Consider the following 14,897-nt stretch of genomic DNA (forward strand, 5'->3'; position numbering starts at 1 on the left):
ACGATTTATTTTAATTAAACTGTTACGATCTTATCGAGACAACATGCAGTAACACATTTCATATTAATATGAACAAATTGGAAGGGAAATGAGTATTGTCGAGAAGGCGTGGACGAATGATCGCGAAAATACGTACTGCACGTTTTGAATAACAACACCAAGTACACGATAAAAATCCATTTCTAGCCAATTGCGGTATCCAATCAGGATACAGGAACAAAGTTTCCTATCCAGGGCTTACTACTGGAAACCTAGTTGGAAATAAAGTAAGCTCTGGGGACGAGATTGATATGCATATGGCACAAATCCTCCGCCGCGTCAGAAGTAAACAACCGGGATATTTCGTCTTTTCTCAGGAACAGTGCGACATTAGGTTAGTTTCCTTTTAACCAGACCTTTGAAATAGGATATGTAAACAGAGTCCAAAACATACAAGTTTCGGGAATTTCAGGCCATAATATATCTCTTTCAAGGCATACTTCCTACATTGTGAAATAATACTTGATAGGCCAGCGTGCCGGGACCTGCTTGCTCTATGCAATAGATTGTCGCTTACATGTTATGTGGCGCCAATCTTTTGTTGACAAAATTCAATGATTGAAATATGATGCATATACATGTAGACAATGGCCCAAACCGGCAGTGCCGTGTCGAACAGAAGTAAAAGCAAGGGGATTTCCAAAGCCAGACATGTTTATTTGCTATGTATGACCCGGATCGACATTGAATTCTTGTAATATGGTATGGAAAACAATCATTTTGCCTAATGTGCACGAAGGGCTTCCGGAGTACTTTTAGGCCGGGTGATCCAGGCGAAACACGTGACATCTTTGAACCAATTAGATGGCGGGCCAGTTACCTCACATCCCTTGCCCAACTCGGCCGGGAAAATCCCCTTTCGTCAGCGGGGACGCCTTGGCATTCTTCCAATAGTCACGAGATCAACGCGAGGACTCGGTGCGGGGCAACTCTTGAAATTGTTGGGCAGTTGTAGGCTTGAAGAGATTCCAGCGGTGAGGTGCAAGCAAGTGTCTGCGCCCCGTGAATAAATGCGCAGCCATAGCTGTATCCTAACGAGTGTCAGGAGATGGATTTGAAGACACTGATCATCGCGTCGTTGATTCTGCTTCTCTTGATAGCTCCTGCAGGTAAGCTGTGTTTTGTAATGTTTTATTCTTGTAACCTTAATAATGGCTTTTATATGTCGTTTGTTGACTAGGTTATGGAAGGTTGAGTTTTCTATGTAGAAACAATAGATCGAGAAAAGAGTCATTGTGGGCATGGAGGTAAGAAATGCTGTGGGCAGGTCAAATGTATCTGTTGATGAAGGATCAGGAAAGAAAACAGTTAATACCAACTGAAGTGATCGAATGGCCCAGCTTGTAAGTTGGGATGCAGGCAAACCCAATCACACGTTCCCCATGTTCCCGGAAGTATACGACATTCGATAATTGAATTGTTTTATGGCTTAATCTTATTAAAACCCCGTACGTACGTAGGGTCATTAGCAATTACCCTGAAAAGAAACTGAAACCGATTATCGAAACCTTGCTCAAAGTAAAGATGTAGGCCTACCCTGCAAATTTATTCTGCTTGGAATGATGTGGTTTGGTTTATGGAGGAAATACATAGAAGTTATAGGGGGCCAGCGGTTGGGCGCGCAGATAGACTTTATTGTATGTACCATATAGAGCAATTTTTGTACGTGCATTAGCTATGATATCCAGTTATAAGACCTAACAATGTGTGCGCTGCTGCTTACGTTTTCTCTCTTTTCTCAAACTGTTAGTAGCTACTAGCTTTAATAGCTTAGTTGGACTATACTTCAGATTTTGAGCAATTATGTTCCGGTGTCACATGAATATCCGACTCCTATGAAAATCGGACCCCTATTTCTCTATTATTGGTTGATCCCTCGCACGTGACAGGTCACTCTCCGGAAACGATCCTAAAAATAGCGTAGTGTCGTACTCACGCGTGCGCATTACTACCAATGAGTCCACATTTCATGGAGTCGGATATTCACGCTACACCGGAAATAATACACAAAAATTAAATGGTGTTAAGGCGGAATATCTCGTGATGCCAGTTGACTATTATGCCGCGGCAGTTATAGACGCGGGTCGAGGCCCGAGGGTAGGATAACTATTATTAACAAGCTGATTTACCCGATCATAGATCGGGTAGGGCGTAGTGTTGGGGATGAAATGTGGGGAGTTAAATGTAAATGGGGGATATAGTTGGGGAGACATGCAGTTATAGAAAAGCAATTTCTGTGGTGTGATCTGAGGCAAATTCTGACCACTAAAACCAATTTGAGCAAAAGATCATCTTTTAAAGCTTTAAGTTTCGAGTAATTGAATCGGCTACATGTATTCTGAGCAATAGAATCATTATTGTAGGCTACAATTTTTATTTGGGGAAGAAAAAGTGGGGGGGGGAACCAGACAATGTCCCCGCTTTAAAATGTGGGGTGGGGTGGGTTCCCCGTCCCCCGTCGATTTACGCACATGATAATTATGTACCATGGCAACTGTCTGTAAAGTTCCCGTCTGTTAAATTGGCATTTTGTGAGGCAGTTGCATTGGAAAACGTAGTAAAAAGGTTACCGTAAACACAGGCGAAGGCTGATTGTACAATTTTGACAATAAATCATAATGCAATAAAACGTGAAGGTGGCATTTAAAATGAAAATGTTGAGTGTTACCATAAAATTACAAACGGTCTGAATCATGGAGGAAGGTCATAATTAAGTTTCAGTATTGGACTCTTAAACAAACGTAAAGTTGAACTTCTTACAATTTGCGAGACCGTCTGCGAGGAAAAAGTCGATTCAACTTTTATTCAAGTTGGTTCAACCATCTATATAAGAGGAAGTTTTACTCGGCCTCCGAGGAATGGTTGCTCCTGAAACTGAAAGGATCCGAGACCGCGGTCTCCCGCGACGCCAAAATGGCTCGACGTCCGTGGAAAAATGTGGAGGGTGTCTTCCGCCGGGTCGGACACTTTTTCGTCGATTTTTTTGTGACTGCGTTTAAGATCGTGATATTTGAAGCGACGCATCGATCCATGACCTTCGTTGATTCCAAACATGCCGGCCTAGGCCCCCTAAATCATAACGCGACACTGAATTATACGTGGCGGGCAGCGAACTCAAAACGCTCAGCCTTGGTGGAAGCATGGAGCTACAAACACATGATGGAAGCAACAGAGCACTATATCACGTCACCGGCTTGTGCTTCAAATAGCGAGCACCGTAGACCCAACCTCGTTTGCAGGGTGTGGAGTAGGCTGCAGTACGCGTTGCCATCGACGGTTTTTACGCATAGCCCGGAAGTACTACGCAGTGCAGACTTTCGATTGGTCAGACCGCGCAAGGCATACTAATGTGTAGTCCTTCTGAGTAGTGCACTCGGCGCCGAGGCGGCAAGCAAAGCATAGGAAACAATAGGGACACTTGGTGGCCACGTACCATGGACAAAGCATATTTTACCAAGGTCACCATACTACCGTTTGGTGAATACTTTTGTAGAACGGCCAAGTAGAACACGTAAATGGAACCCCTACGTTGAAGCCGCTGACCTCGCACAGTCTCGACTCGCAGAAAAGCCAGCACAGGGGGCGGGCGGCCAGGCAGTCAACGTGAAAGCGCAAACGACGGCAAATTCCTGTGCAAAATGCAGTCACGAAAAATCGATGAAACGGATCGACGGTCCGTATGGGAAAATTATGACGACCCGAAGTGTCCAACCCGGCGGAAGACACCCTCCGCATTTTTCCACGGACGTGGAGCAATTTTGGCGCCGCGGGAGACTGTGGTCTGGGATCCTTTCAGGAGCAAACATCGTCTCGGAGTAAAACTTGCTCTTATATGTATTATAGAGAGAAGTGTCCCACCCGGCGGAAGACACCCTGCGCATTTTTCCACGGACGTGGAGCAATTTTCGGGCCGCCCGCGCGGTCTCGGATCCTTTCAGGAGCAAACATCGTCTCGGAGGCCGAGTAAAACTTGCTCTTATATATATATAGATGGTGGCGCTGTTCCTGATGCCGCTGTGGACGGTGATTCTGTCCCCAGGAGATAATGTCCCCAGACTACTTTGCCATTCGCTTGTACCCCCCCCCCCCGCCCTGCAAAGAGGGCGCTGGTTAGGGCTGATGAGCTTCACAGAATGTTGTGATATGTGAAGGAGGTACAGATTGACCTTCGCATGCAGCTAGCTTCGCTCGTAGGGCTGATGAGCTTCACAGAATCTTGTGAAGGAAGTGTTTAACGTGTGGACTGACACAAGCATGTAACAGTCTAGTAACGAACAGTGCTGCTTTATTGTATGCTCTAGAACGTATGGAACACAGGGATGGCTTGGCTAAAACTACGGGGCACTATAATTGCCATATGATCTGTCTAATGCCATAACATCTCCCTTTGTTTGGAGTTAAATGTCTTGCCCATACATTTTTTCCATAACAACTCCTTTTTTTTCTTTTTTGAACGGCAACAACAATATTTTGCAAACAGCTGGATAAACACTAAAGCTAAGAGTAAACACTTCACATGCTAATAAGTACAGAAAATGCTGAAAAAAAAGCATAAGTAACAACAAATGTCTGAGTTCATTTGTGGGAGTTTTGTAACAGTTCTCCTTATGACCGTGGTCGTTTAGGTCACGTAGTCCTTTAGATATTGAGGACGCTTGGAGATTCTGCCGGACCTAGTAACCACCTGTGGCTCACTGTGAGAGTCTAATGATTTTGCCATTGGGTCAGGTGTTGTGGGAGCTATGTCCATGATCAGGGCTTCACTGTCAGATGGCTTTCTGGTGTCGTGTGTAACCAGTGTGTCCCTGAGGTGAACTCTGTTTCTGCGGTACCGTCGCCCATCCACCTCAACAATGTAGCTTCGAGGGGCAACCTTGTCTTTGATGACCCCAGGTTTCCAAGGAGCATGGTCGACCTGAGGGCGGGTTTTGACCCTTACAGTTTGGCCAACTACCAGCTGTGGGAGTGGTTTGGCAGTGCGGTCGTAGAATTTCTTGGCCTGTTGTCTCTTTCGCGCTATCTGGTCTGGCACAGCTTCCTGGATTTCTGGTTTGTACAGTGTGTTGTTGCACGGCATAAGGGTTCTGCTTCTGGGTGACATGAGGCGTTGGACCGGAGAGCTGTCCATCCTGGGTGTTGGAGTGTTACGCCACTCGAGAATGGACTGCCACATGTCTCCACCATCGCGTTTGGATCTTCTGATGAGACCTTTTGCGATCTTGACGGCGGATTCAGCTTTGCCATTGGCTCTGCTGTGGTGAGGGCTTGTAGTGATGTGGCGAAAGTCCCATTCGCGAGCAAACTGCCTGAACTCACGAGAGGCAAGGTTTGGCCCATTGTCACTGATCAGCGTAGCTGGTATGCCGTGTGTGGCAAAGACTGGTTTGGTTTTCTTCACCAGAGTCTCCGTGGTCATGTCCTCCAGTTCCACAACTTCTATGAAGACACAGTACGACTGACCGTCTAGCTCGAAACAGTCAGTGGCAACAACTTGCCACGGCACTGTGGGTAGGGGATGCGTCATTAGAGGCTCTTTGCAGTTTGCTGGTTGGGCCTTCTGACAAGTAGGGCACTTCTGAATGGCTTCAGTCAGTTCCTGGCTCATATGTGGCCAGAACATTATCTCACGGGCTTTGTTGATGCTGCTCTGGATCCCTAGGTGTGATGCATGGGCTCTGACGATAAGATCACGTCTCATATTGGTGGGTATCACAACTCTGGTGCCTCTGAAGATGATACCATTCTGTGTGGCTAGCTCATCCCGGTAGGGCCAATACTCGCGGATACATAGGGGTACCTCCTGCTTGTTGCTTGGCCATCCCGTAATGACCATGTTTGCCAACGTTTGGAAAGTTGTGTCTCTGAGAGTCTCCTCTTGGATACGCTGGAGTCTCTCGTCTGAGACAAACACGTCAGCCTCCATGTTGATTTCTGCCAACTCCTCCTGGAAATGGCATTCTTCTGCAACCTGGAAGATGACATATGGTGGCGTGTCACTTGTGACTTCTCGTTGAGGCAGCGATGCTCGTGAGAGGGTGTCACTGATGTACATTTCAGGTCCAGGCTTATACTCCACGTTGAGTGAGTATTTCTGCAACCTGAGCCGCATCCTCTGTAAGCGCTTGGGATTGGTGAGGATGGGTTTGGTGAAGATGGGCATGGGCGGCTTATGGTCAGTCTGGATCCGCTCGTTGCTACGTCCTAGGATGTACTGGTCGAAACGCTCTGCTGCGAAGACAATGGCTGGACATTCCTTTTCAATTTGGGCGTAGTGGCGTTCACTTGAAGTGAGGCTGCGTGACGCGTATGCTATTGGTTTGCCCTCTTGGGTGAGGACGGCTCCCAACCCCACGTCCGAGCTGTCACACTCGATGGAGACCTCTTTCTTGATGTCATAGAACTGCAGTACAGGGGCATGTGTGGTCAGTTGTTTGATTGTGTCCAGCGCCTTGTCATGCTGGGGCATCCAATCAAACATGACATCTTTGTCCGTAAGCCGTCTCAGTGGCTCACAAACTGCGCTGAGTCTGGGCATAAACTTGGCCAGATAGGTTACTACTCCAAGCAACCTCTGTACTCCCTGTACGTCTGTGGGTTTGGGCATCTCTTGCACCGCTCTGACTTTGTCAGGATCGGGTGCCAGTCCTTGGGCGCTGATGACGTGGCCCATGTAGGCAACACTTGGCATCTTGAACTTGATCTTCTTGGCGTTGAGCTTTAGCCCACGCTCTCTGGATCTGTTCAAGAGGGCTATGAAGGCAGTGTCGTGTGACGCTTCTGCTTCTTCCTCTGTGTCACCAGTGCCGTATATGATGATGTCATCAGCGATGACTTCAACGTTGTCTAGCCCCTCTAGGGCTACATCCAATCTCCGCTGGAACTCTTCAGGCGCTGAGGAGATTCCAAATGGCATTCGAAGCCAACGATACCGACCATGGGGTGTCCAGAATGTGGTCAGGTAGCTCGACTCCTCGTCTAGAACGACTTGTAGGAAGCCGTCTTTGGCGTCAACGACCGAGAAGACTTTGGCCTTTGCAAGTCTCGGTGCCACTTTCTCAATAGTCGGTATTGGGTAGTGGTTCCTCTTGATGCCTTTGTTCAGGTTCTGGGGGTCGAGGCAGATGCGGAGCTTGTTGGGTTTCTTCACGACCACCATGCTGCTTATCCAGGAAGTTGGCTCTTCAACTTTCCGGATGATTTTCTCTTGTTCCAGACTCTGGAGCTTTGCTTTCAGCTCCTCTCGTATTGGGATAGGAACTCTGCGTCTGGTGTTCTGTACTGGCTTTACCATCTCATCCAACTCGATGTGATAGTGTCCTGGAAGTTTGCACAAGCCTGTGAATATGTCCTTGTATTCTTGCAGTATGTAGTCCTTAGTCAGGGTTGGTTCTTTCCTGACTGTGTGAACTACATGCTCCTGGCTGAATTGCAGCAGTTCCAATGCCTCGCTGGCTCTGCCTGACAGCAAGGATGTTGGTGCTTTGTCCACAACCTCAAAGTGAATGAGTTTTGTCGTTCCATTGTCTGTCTTACACCGGAGTGTAGTTGCTCCAGTGGGCTTAATGACTGACTTGTCATACAGCCTCAGTTTTGCTGTTGATGGCTGCAACGGCTCTGTTGTCACTCTCTGGTAATCCTGAAGTCTCAGTGTGCTGCATGTAGCACCAGTGTCTATCTGGAACTTCAGGACTGCTGGTGTGCCACCTGAGCGAGGTCTGGTCTGCAGATTGACAAAGTACTGGGTGCCCTTTGAAACCGTATGTATGTTGTAGATGCTCTCATCACTGCTGAGATCATCTGCGTCAGCGGCAACTTGATGAACTTTCTGCTTAGCGTTCTTCTTTGGCCATGCTTTGGGTTTGCCACTTTTGTCTGGTCCTGCTGATTGGCACACCTTTGCAAAGTGGTTTTGCTTGTGACATTTAAGGCACTCGTGTCCGTAGGCTGGGCACTTCCCACGTTGGTGGCTCTCTCCACAGTACTCGCATGTTGACTGCTTGTGCTGCCGGCTTTGTGATTTGGGCTTAGATTTGACCTGATGCACTTTTTCCTCTGTCTTCTCCATCAACTGGAGACATATGAATTCCTCGAAGTCAAATTCGACACTTAAGAAGCTTCAACAAATGCTGTGCATCTGCCCTTAGAGTTACGTGTGTGCCCTTATCTCATACAAGGTCTGTGAGGTGTTCGTTCATCCATGAAGAAGGGCAATGAGCTGATGGAATATCCCACTTTCAAAGCAGGGGTGGGGGAGTAGGCTGCATAAGAGGAAGTGGTTGTTGAACATAAACAATTGGCGACACAAGTACTGATATGGTGACTTCCTTTATGACTAAAAAAAAACAATTTATCTGCATGTATTCCTGTTTTATTTTATTTCACACACGTCAAACAAGGCGTATGGATAAGACAATTATAACATACAACATAAAACATCAAAGTACACAATACAATTGCAATGGCTATCAGGAACAACTAACATACGTACATGTACATTCATATACATGATTTTTAACATAAAATAGTTCGAATTTGTTGGCAAAAGTAAGCTCTGGCAATGAGATAAATGTGGCTAAAGATATGGCAGCTCTGACTTCCTCTGATTGGGCGGTCTATTGTCTCAAATCACCACAGTTTTTGCTGTTGGCCACGTCTTCTCCGCCACAGCTTTGATGGGCTCACCTCTGTCAAGGGCACAGTAGTCTATATTTTTCTTCGTCCTTAATTCCATCGGATTCTAATAAGGAAAGAAAGGAATTAAAAAACATTTATAATTTATTTTTTCCTTTTCTAAACATAGAAAATGCATACGGGGTCTTCAGCTCGTTAGGCCATTGCATGAACATAACAGTAAATTGCGTTCCTTTTTAAGTTGATACCTCCAGCCAAGTTCAACTAGGCTGCCAAACATTACAGAAATATCTACATTAATAATATTTAGTAAATAAAACGTGTGCAATTAGTGCACACCATTGTTCACCCACGTACAAACACTGTCTAATCACACCTAAACAAAAGTGGATTTGGCCAGAAATCACAGCGTGCCTTGCTCAAGCCACGCACGGCGTGCCAAGAAAGCTGCTTCCATCGCATAAGAAGCCAACTTTTACATCACAGTTACAATGTCTTCTGATAAAGTATCTTCATATTTTTTTAGATGCAGAGAATCTTTATACTGTAAGCTTGAGTATCATATAGTTTTTAGAGTCCCTGAGGAATTGTAAAGGGGAGAACTTACCGGAGAGAAACAGCAAGTTGGCAGCACAGCAATCGGAGTAGGTCGATTATCATCTGTTGATCGTACACGTTCCAATGCAGTTTCAAACAACGCTTCTGATTAGCGCAAAACTTTAGGCTGAAATGGACGGGCTTTAACATTGGCCAATCAACTTCATTTTTACATCAGCTTTGGACAAACTCATGCTGTTTATTTTATAGCTCGAAAAAAAGAAATCGGTAGAGGGCGTCCAGAGTTGTGAGTTCATATGAGCCGCGTTGTGTGACAGGATTCTTCGTGAACATCGTTTTTGCATTGTAAAATTGGAGATACCGACTGTTTGTACTTGAAAAATGACGGATCTTTAAAGTAATTAAAAAATAATCTTAAAATATCATTAAAAAGAGGAATAATGAGCTTTCAATTTGCCGAAAGAACGAACTTGAAAGCATCGAGGGTTCAAAAGTTATGCTCTCAAAAAGGAAAAAAATTGTGCGTTTTTGGAGGTTTTTTGGAGGATTTCCACTTTGCACAAAATGCAGCGGAAGCCTGTCGCTTAGGTTGCGCTAAGAAATTCATATGGTAGCGAAGTGGCTTCACTGCTTCTACAGATATCGAGGGCCTTGGTAAGTGTCAGTTTTGACTCTCTGAGCAGTCTTGCGCGTGTTGGATTGTCTCTGATGCCAATCACAAGCCGATCTTGCAGCATTTCGTCTTGGAGAGCACCAAATTTGCATGTTGATGCTAATTTGCGTAAACGGTTGAGATACTGTTCAATGTTCTCGTTTGCGTCTTGAGTGGCCGAGTTGAACACATAACGTTCATAGATTATGTTTCTTTTAGGCTCAAAATGCTCACCGAAATTCTCGAGGATTGTTTTAGAGTTTTGTTTCTCTTCCTCAGTCAAAGGCAGGTTCTCGTATACTTGGTAACATTCTTTACCCATTACTGAAAGCAGGGTAGCAACTCGAATGGTGTCTGGTTTTCCTGTCAGTCCAATAGCTATTTCATAGTTCTGCCAACTATTTCTGAAATACTGCCAGTTGCTGACTATATCGCCTTTCACATCCATCTTTGATGGAGCCGGAATCAGTGACTGTGCCATAATGACAACACAGAATCACGATTGTCCTATGCATATAGAAGTATGGCCGTACGTGGCAAGTACAGGCCACCGTAGATGACTGTCCGTGCGTGGCGAAAACTACGCGGTGAATAAGGTCAACTTTTAGCGTTCCCAGCGACTGCCTACATGAGTCACAGGGCAAAACAGTTGATCCTAGCGATGCTATAGTCAAAAGTCAGACACAGTTTCTTACGTTTGGTGAGCTTTTTCACGGGTGAGCAGGGTTTTCAGGCCGACTTCTGACACCATGTTTAACGTGTGGACTGACACAAGCATGTAACAGTAACGAACAGTGCTGCTTTATTGTATGCTCTAGACACGGCTGTTCCAGCGCAAAATAATGGCGCCCTCTGTCGTTCTAATCGCGCCAATCGAAAATCTCCGTAAAATGACGTCACCGACACTCTTCGTGGGTCGGGCCAAGCGAGTTTCGTATCATGAATATTTATATCTGGGAATATTTGGAATGTCATTGGTAGATTAATCGGTCAAAGTTCAAAATGTTTCTTATTCACAAGGCTGTTATTTTCCCCTTATTTCCATATATGAATATCAGCTCATGAATATTAAATTACTGAAAACGGCGTCCGTCAAAACTGGTGTTCGACCGAACTGATTATCGCGGTGTGCGGTCATGTGACAAATTTGTCACATTAAAAGGTGTTTTTCTCCAAACAAGAGGTTTTCCCCGATGTAAGGCCCACATCAACTTTGTTTTGGAGATACGTGCTGCATATGTGTCCGGTTTGAAGGTAAGGCCAGCGGTAGATTTGTTGATATTTAGGTGCAAAAAGTGACATATTTTCGTGTGTGCGCGGAATGCCAAACGGTCGAGTTGGTTGTAAAGCGTACATGGTACGCGCGTGTGTATCACGCATAGCCCAAGCGCTTGATGGTTTAGAGACAACTCGACCGTTTGCGTGTTCATGTATTTGTACGGGCACGCGTGCGGATCTAACCCGTACCTAGGTTCGTGCATGTGTGGACGAAGTTCCTCAATTGGCGTGATGCACATGTACATGACATGACATGTCGTGTATTGTGCTACAACTTTGTTATACATGGGAAAGATTTCCATACATAAATTACATCCACATGATCAACTAGGCCTTAATTGGAAGGTAAAAAAAAATGCTATTTGCACGATTCAGTATAAAATCAATAAAAACAATACGAACAGGTCATGACAACAGAGAGAGAAAAATGCCCCCCCCCCCCAAAAAAAAATGAACATTTCATAACAATTTGATTCTGACATGAACAGGGTGAAAGTAGTTAACATGTCGGACTAAATCTTTTTTAATTGTACATGCCACCTTTCGTGTTCGCAGAACTTATTCTGGCATGTCTCACGTTGAATTTATTTCAGGCTTTGCATATTTATTCAGTAATGCTTAGCCAAATGCCAAATCCATTTTCATGTAAACACATTAGTGCCTCAGCTTCATGGGGACATGAAAAAATTGGCAATTCTAAATTGAGGTGTTTTGTTTCTGTGTGATCCTGTACCATACAAATGGATCTTTTTTTTCTAGATCACCAACCTTCCCAAATTTTCCAGCCACTTTAGACTTTGCACAGGCCTTATTGTGCAGTGTGCACCCCCCCCCTGATAAAGTAATGGTGTCATGATACATCATGTACATGTGACATGCACCACTGCTTTAGTGTTGGCGGTACATGTAGAACTTTGAATGTATGGCTACATTTCTCCCATGCCCCACCCCCATCCCACCCCCTAATAAAAGCAATTGTACATGTGATCCTGTTTTCTGAAAAAAAAGCATTTTGTTATGATTTTTCAGGAAGTTTGCAGTATCATTCTCCTGACAAGAGGGTTTCTCGTATCTTCTGGAGCTCTGGTGAGATGGTGGTGTGATGAGCCGTTGACTTCTCGTGATGAGCCGTAGCGTACAGTGGAAGTGAATCTTTCATCCCATATTTGTGCATGGAGGATCAGGATTACACAGACATGAGCATGTGTTGGGTGTATTTTTGGTAACTGAATGTGTGCAAAACTGTGTGATGCCATGTGCACTGCTAGATTTGAACAAACCCTGCACCACCTTGATCCGACACATTAAGAACTTCTATTGTCTACTTGCCAAGGAATCACTCTGGAATTTAAGCTCAGGATTCACACGTCACACATGATCACTCGCGATGGACTAGTTCTCGCTCCCATAATATCGGACATGTTTACATTTTAATGCCCATTTATGGCCATTGACTGGATCACCTCTGCACATGTGCAGTACAATTTTGTTTTTTGGAAAATGATATTTACATTCTGATTTCTCGTGCATGGCCATCGCAAAACTGACTCGTACATGTACCATAAACAGTAGGCAAAATGGTCATGTCTCTACTGAAACTGCATTAATGACAACATTGTTGCCACTTTGAATGGGCTGGATCCATGCTTACATTATCATTGTGATTTTGTACATAAGGGCAGAATTGTGACCTAGGCTAATTTGTATACATTGGTAGGAATTCCTCCAGGACTACTGCGAACGACACTCCCAAGTGCCAAAATTATGAATTGAAATACAACTGGATATTAACTTTCACTGAAAATCAACTAATTGTTGACACTACTAAAATGCTATTATTACATTAGATATTTTTATCGGCGCTTTTTTTAAAGTAAGTCAATAGGCTACTAATAACAAGTTTTAAGTTGGCCTTCTTTTCCATACTTTAAAACAGATGAGACTTTTACGTGTACATTGTATGTGGATTGCTTTTTTAGGTGTACTGTGACCAATGGGAGACCAAAGGATTTCACTAAATTGGCCGCCAACTTAAATAATGAAATAAAGTAAAAAATAAATATTACCCTGCCAGTTTTTAAATCTAATATTCAATTGGAGTCTGCCTTTGCTTGTGCCACATGCAATGATTGGCTGCAGCCTCTACTATCTCTGGGGGAATGCGGCAATCTCTATATATGCTGTGTGATGTCATGTGGCCATAGATTTCAGCAACCTTGCTGGTTACTTTTGCTTCTTGGAAGGGTTCTGGACAGAAGTGTTGTGCTGACCTGACTCGAAACTGTAACCGACCCAACCAAAAAACAACTTTGTGTTTGGTCGGGTCGGTTTGTCCGTCATTTCAGTTGAGTTGGTCAGTTTTGTGTTTGAAAATTTGCGGATCGGGTCGGATCGGGTCAATTCAAAACCCGAAATAAACGGGGACAAAAGATGGAAACAGTTTGGAAATTAACACAGCGCAGGATTTGGATTATATCTATAATGGTTCGCATCGGTTTGGCCTGTAGTGGACCCGACCCGAAGCAAAACACTACTGGACAGGGAGGTTTTCGAAGTTTTCAAGGTTTGGATGAAGCTAATCTGGGGCACTTGTGGACATATGTAGGACTGCATTTGCTCGAGTTTTCCTAATAGCCCGAACAGTCCTGAATCCTGGAATTTTAATACGCTTCCCCCCCCCCCCCAACCCAGGGAGTTAGGGTTAATGAAAAATGTTTGAAGTGATAAGTGTTGCACCCGTAGTGGTTTAACTTCATGAATATTGCTGTTCAAATAGGGGCAGGATATTGTTTCTTTTATGAAATGTTTAAACAATTTCAAGCAAACTTGGAGCATTACATTTGTTCATATAATCATAAGGCCGTCTGACCTACAGGAGTCTGATGTAGAAAGCTCATCCTGCTTAATATTATTGGTGTTCGTACAAAATTATTTGTATTCTTAACATGCATGATCTGGCCGGAGTTCTGCTGAATATTTCCCCCACAAACCACCGGCCTGTGACTCTCAGCGCACGGTTTCGCTGCGCTGCAGTTCAGCGGGTAGGGCAGTGCGACAACGCCGTGTTAACGCCGCGCGTGCCCCGGTGGTGTGTGCATGCGTTCACGCCCTACAGCTATTGTGCCGTGTGATGTGCGTGTATACCGCACGGTGTTCGTGAAAAGTGGCTGTATTTTAACGGTTCTAAAAAAAAATCTACCGCTGGCCTTCGAATGAAACTTCATGAGTCATTTAAGATGGTCCTTACTTACAAGAAGTGACCAAGGAATATTTGGGGAAAACTTGGTATCAATAATAAAACGGGATTTTCGTCGGGGATTTTTAACAACTTCCAAAACAAACAGCGACAGAAAACCTTACGCACGAAGCGTAATCAAACCTGATTTTTACAGGTATTTTGAACTTTATGGGCCAGCTCAATCTCCCAATGTGTGGAAACTCACGTTATCTGTCAGAATTATAGTATGGCACCATAAGACCTTGTGTGAGTCATGATTTAGGGGCAAGTTTGGGGCATGTTTTTCGTGTTTTGTTTTCGTGAAAATACTGCGCAATAGTCGTAGCCTTGTTGCCATTTTGTGATTGGACAATGAACGACGTTCATTTGATGGTGTATTCGTATCTCCAGTGCAAGTAGCTGCAAGCGCGGTCGCAAGTAGTGCTGCTTACGCATCTGGGATCCGCCGTCCGCACTCATTATACAATACGTTTAGAATCATTTGAGTGATGGTCTGTTTTC

General features: G+C 44.6%; 2 protein-coding genes and 1 long non-coding RNA gene across 4 annotated transcripts in view; 2 read left to right on the forward strand and 1 right to left on the reverse strand.

Annotated features, from left to right (window-relative positions):
* The first annotated feature begins 989 nt into the window (after positions 1-989).
* Positions 990-14,897, forward strand: part of LOC119731231 (sushi, von Willebrand factor type A, EGF and pentraxin domain-containing protein 1-like) — a 131,834-nt gene continuing 117,926 nt past the window's right edge. For both annotated transcript variants that reach the window (XM_038204319.1, XM_038204320.1), the window contains exon 1: positions 990-1,148. In XM_038204319.1, coding sequence (XP_038060247.1) covers positions 1,088-1,148 — 61 coding nt within the window. In that variant the 5' untranslated portion in view covers positions 990-1,087. The remainder of the gene's footprint in view (positions 1,149-14,897) is intronic.
* On the reverse strand, positions 4,299-10,690 carry LOC119731232 (uncharacterized protein K02A2.6-like). The gene is made up of 2 exons (XM_038204321.1): positions 9,278-10,690; positions 4,299-8,776 (listed from the first exon to the last, which is right to left on the reverse strand). The coding sequence occupies exon 2, from the start codon at positions 8,102-8,104 to the stop codon at positions 4,661-4,663; it is 3,444 nt and encodes a 1,147-aa protein (XP_038060249.1). The 5' UTR covers positions 8,105-8,776; positions 9,278-10,690; the 3' UTR covers positions 4,299-4,660.
* Positions 10,703-13,245, forward strand: LOC119731234. Its single transcript, XR_005271441.1, has 2 exons — positions 10,703-11,134; positions 12,188-13,245. It is a non-coding gene; the product is annotated as an uncharacterized LOC119731234 (long non-coding RNA).

The sequence above is a fragment of the Patiria miniata genome, unplaced genomic scaffold (genome assembly GCF_015706575.1).
Source record: "Patiria miniata isolate m_02_andy unplaced genomic scaffold, ASM1570657v1 HiC_scaffold_23, whole genome shotgun sequence".
In the NCBI taxonomy this organism is placed as follows: Eukaryota; Metazoa; Echinodermata; class Asteroidea; order Valvatida; family Asterinidae; genus Patiria; species Patiria miniata.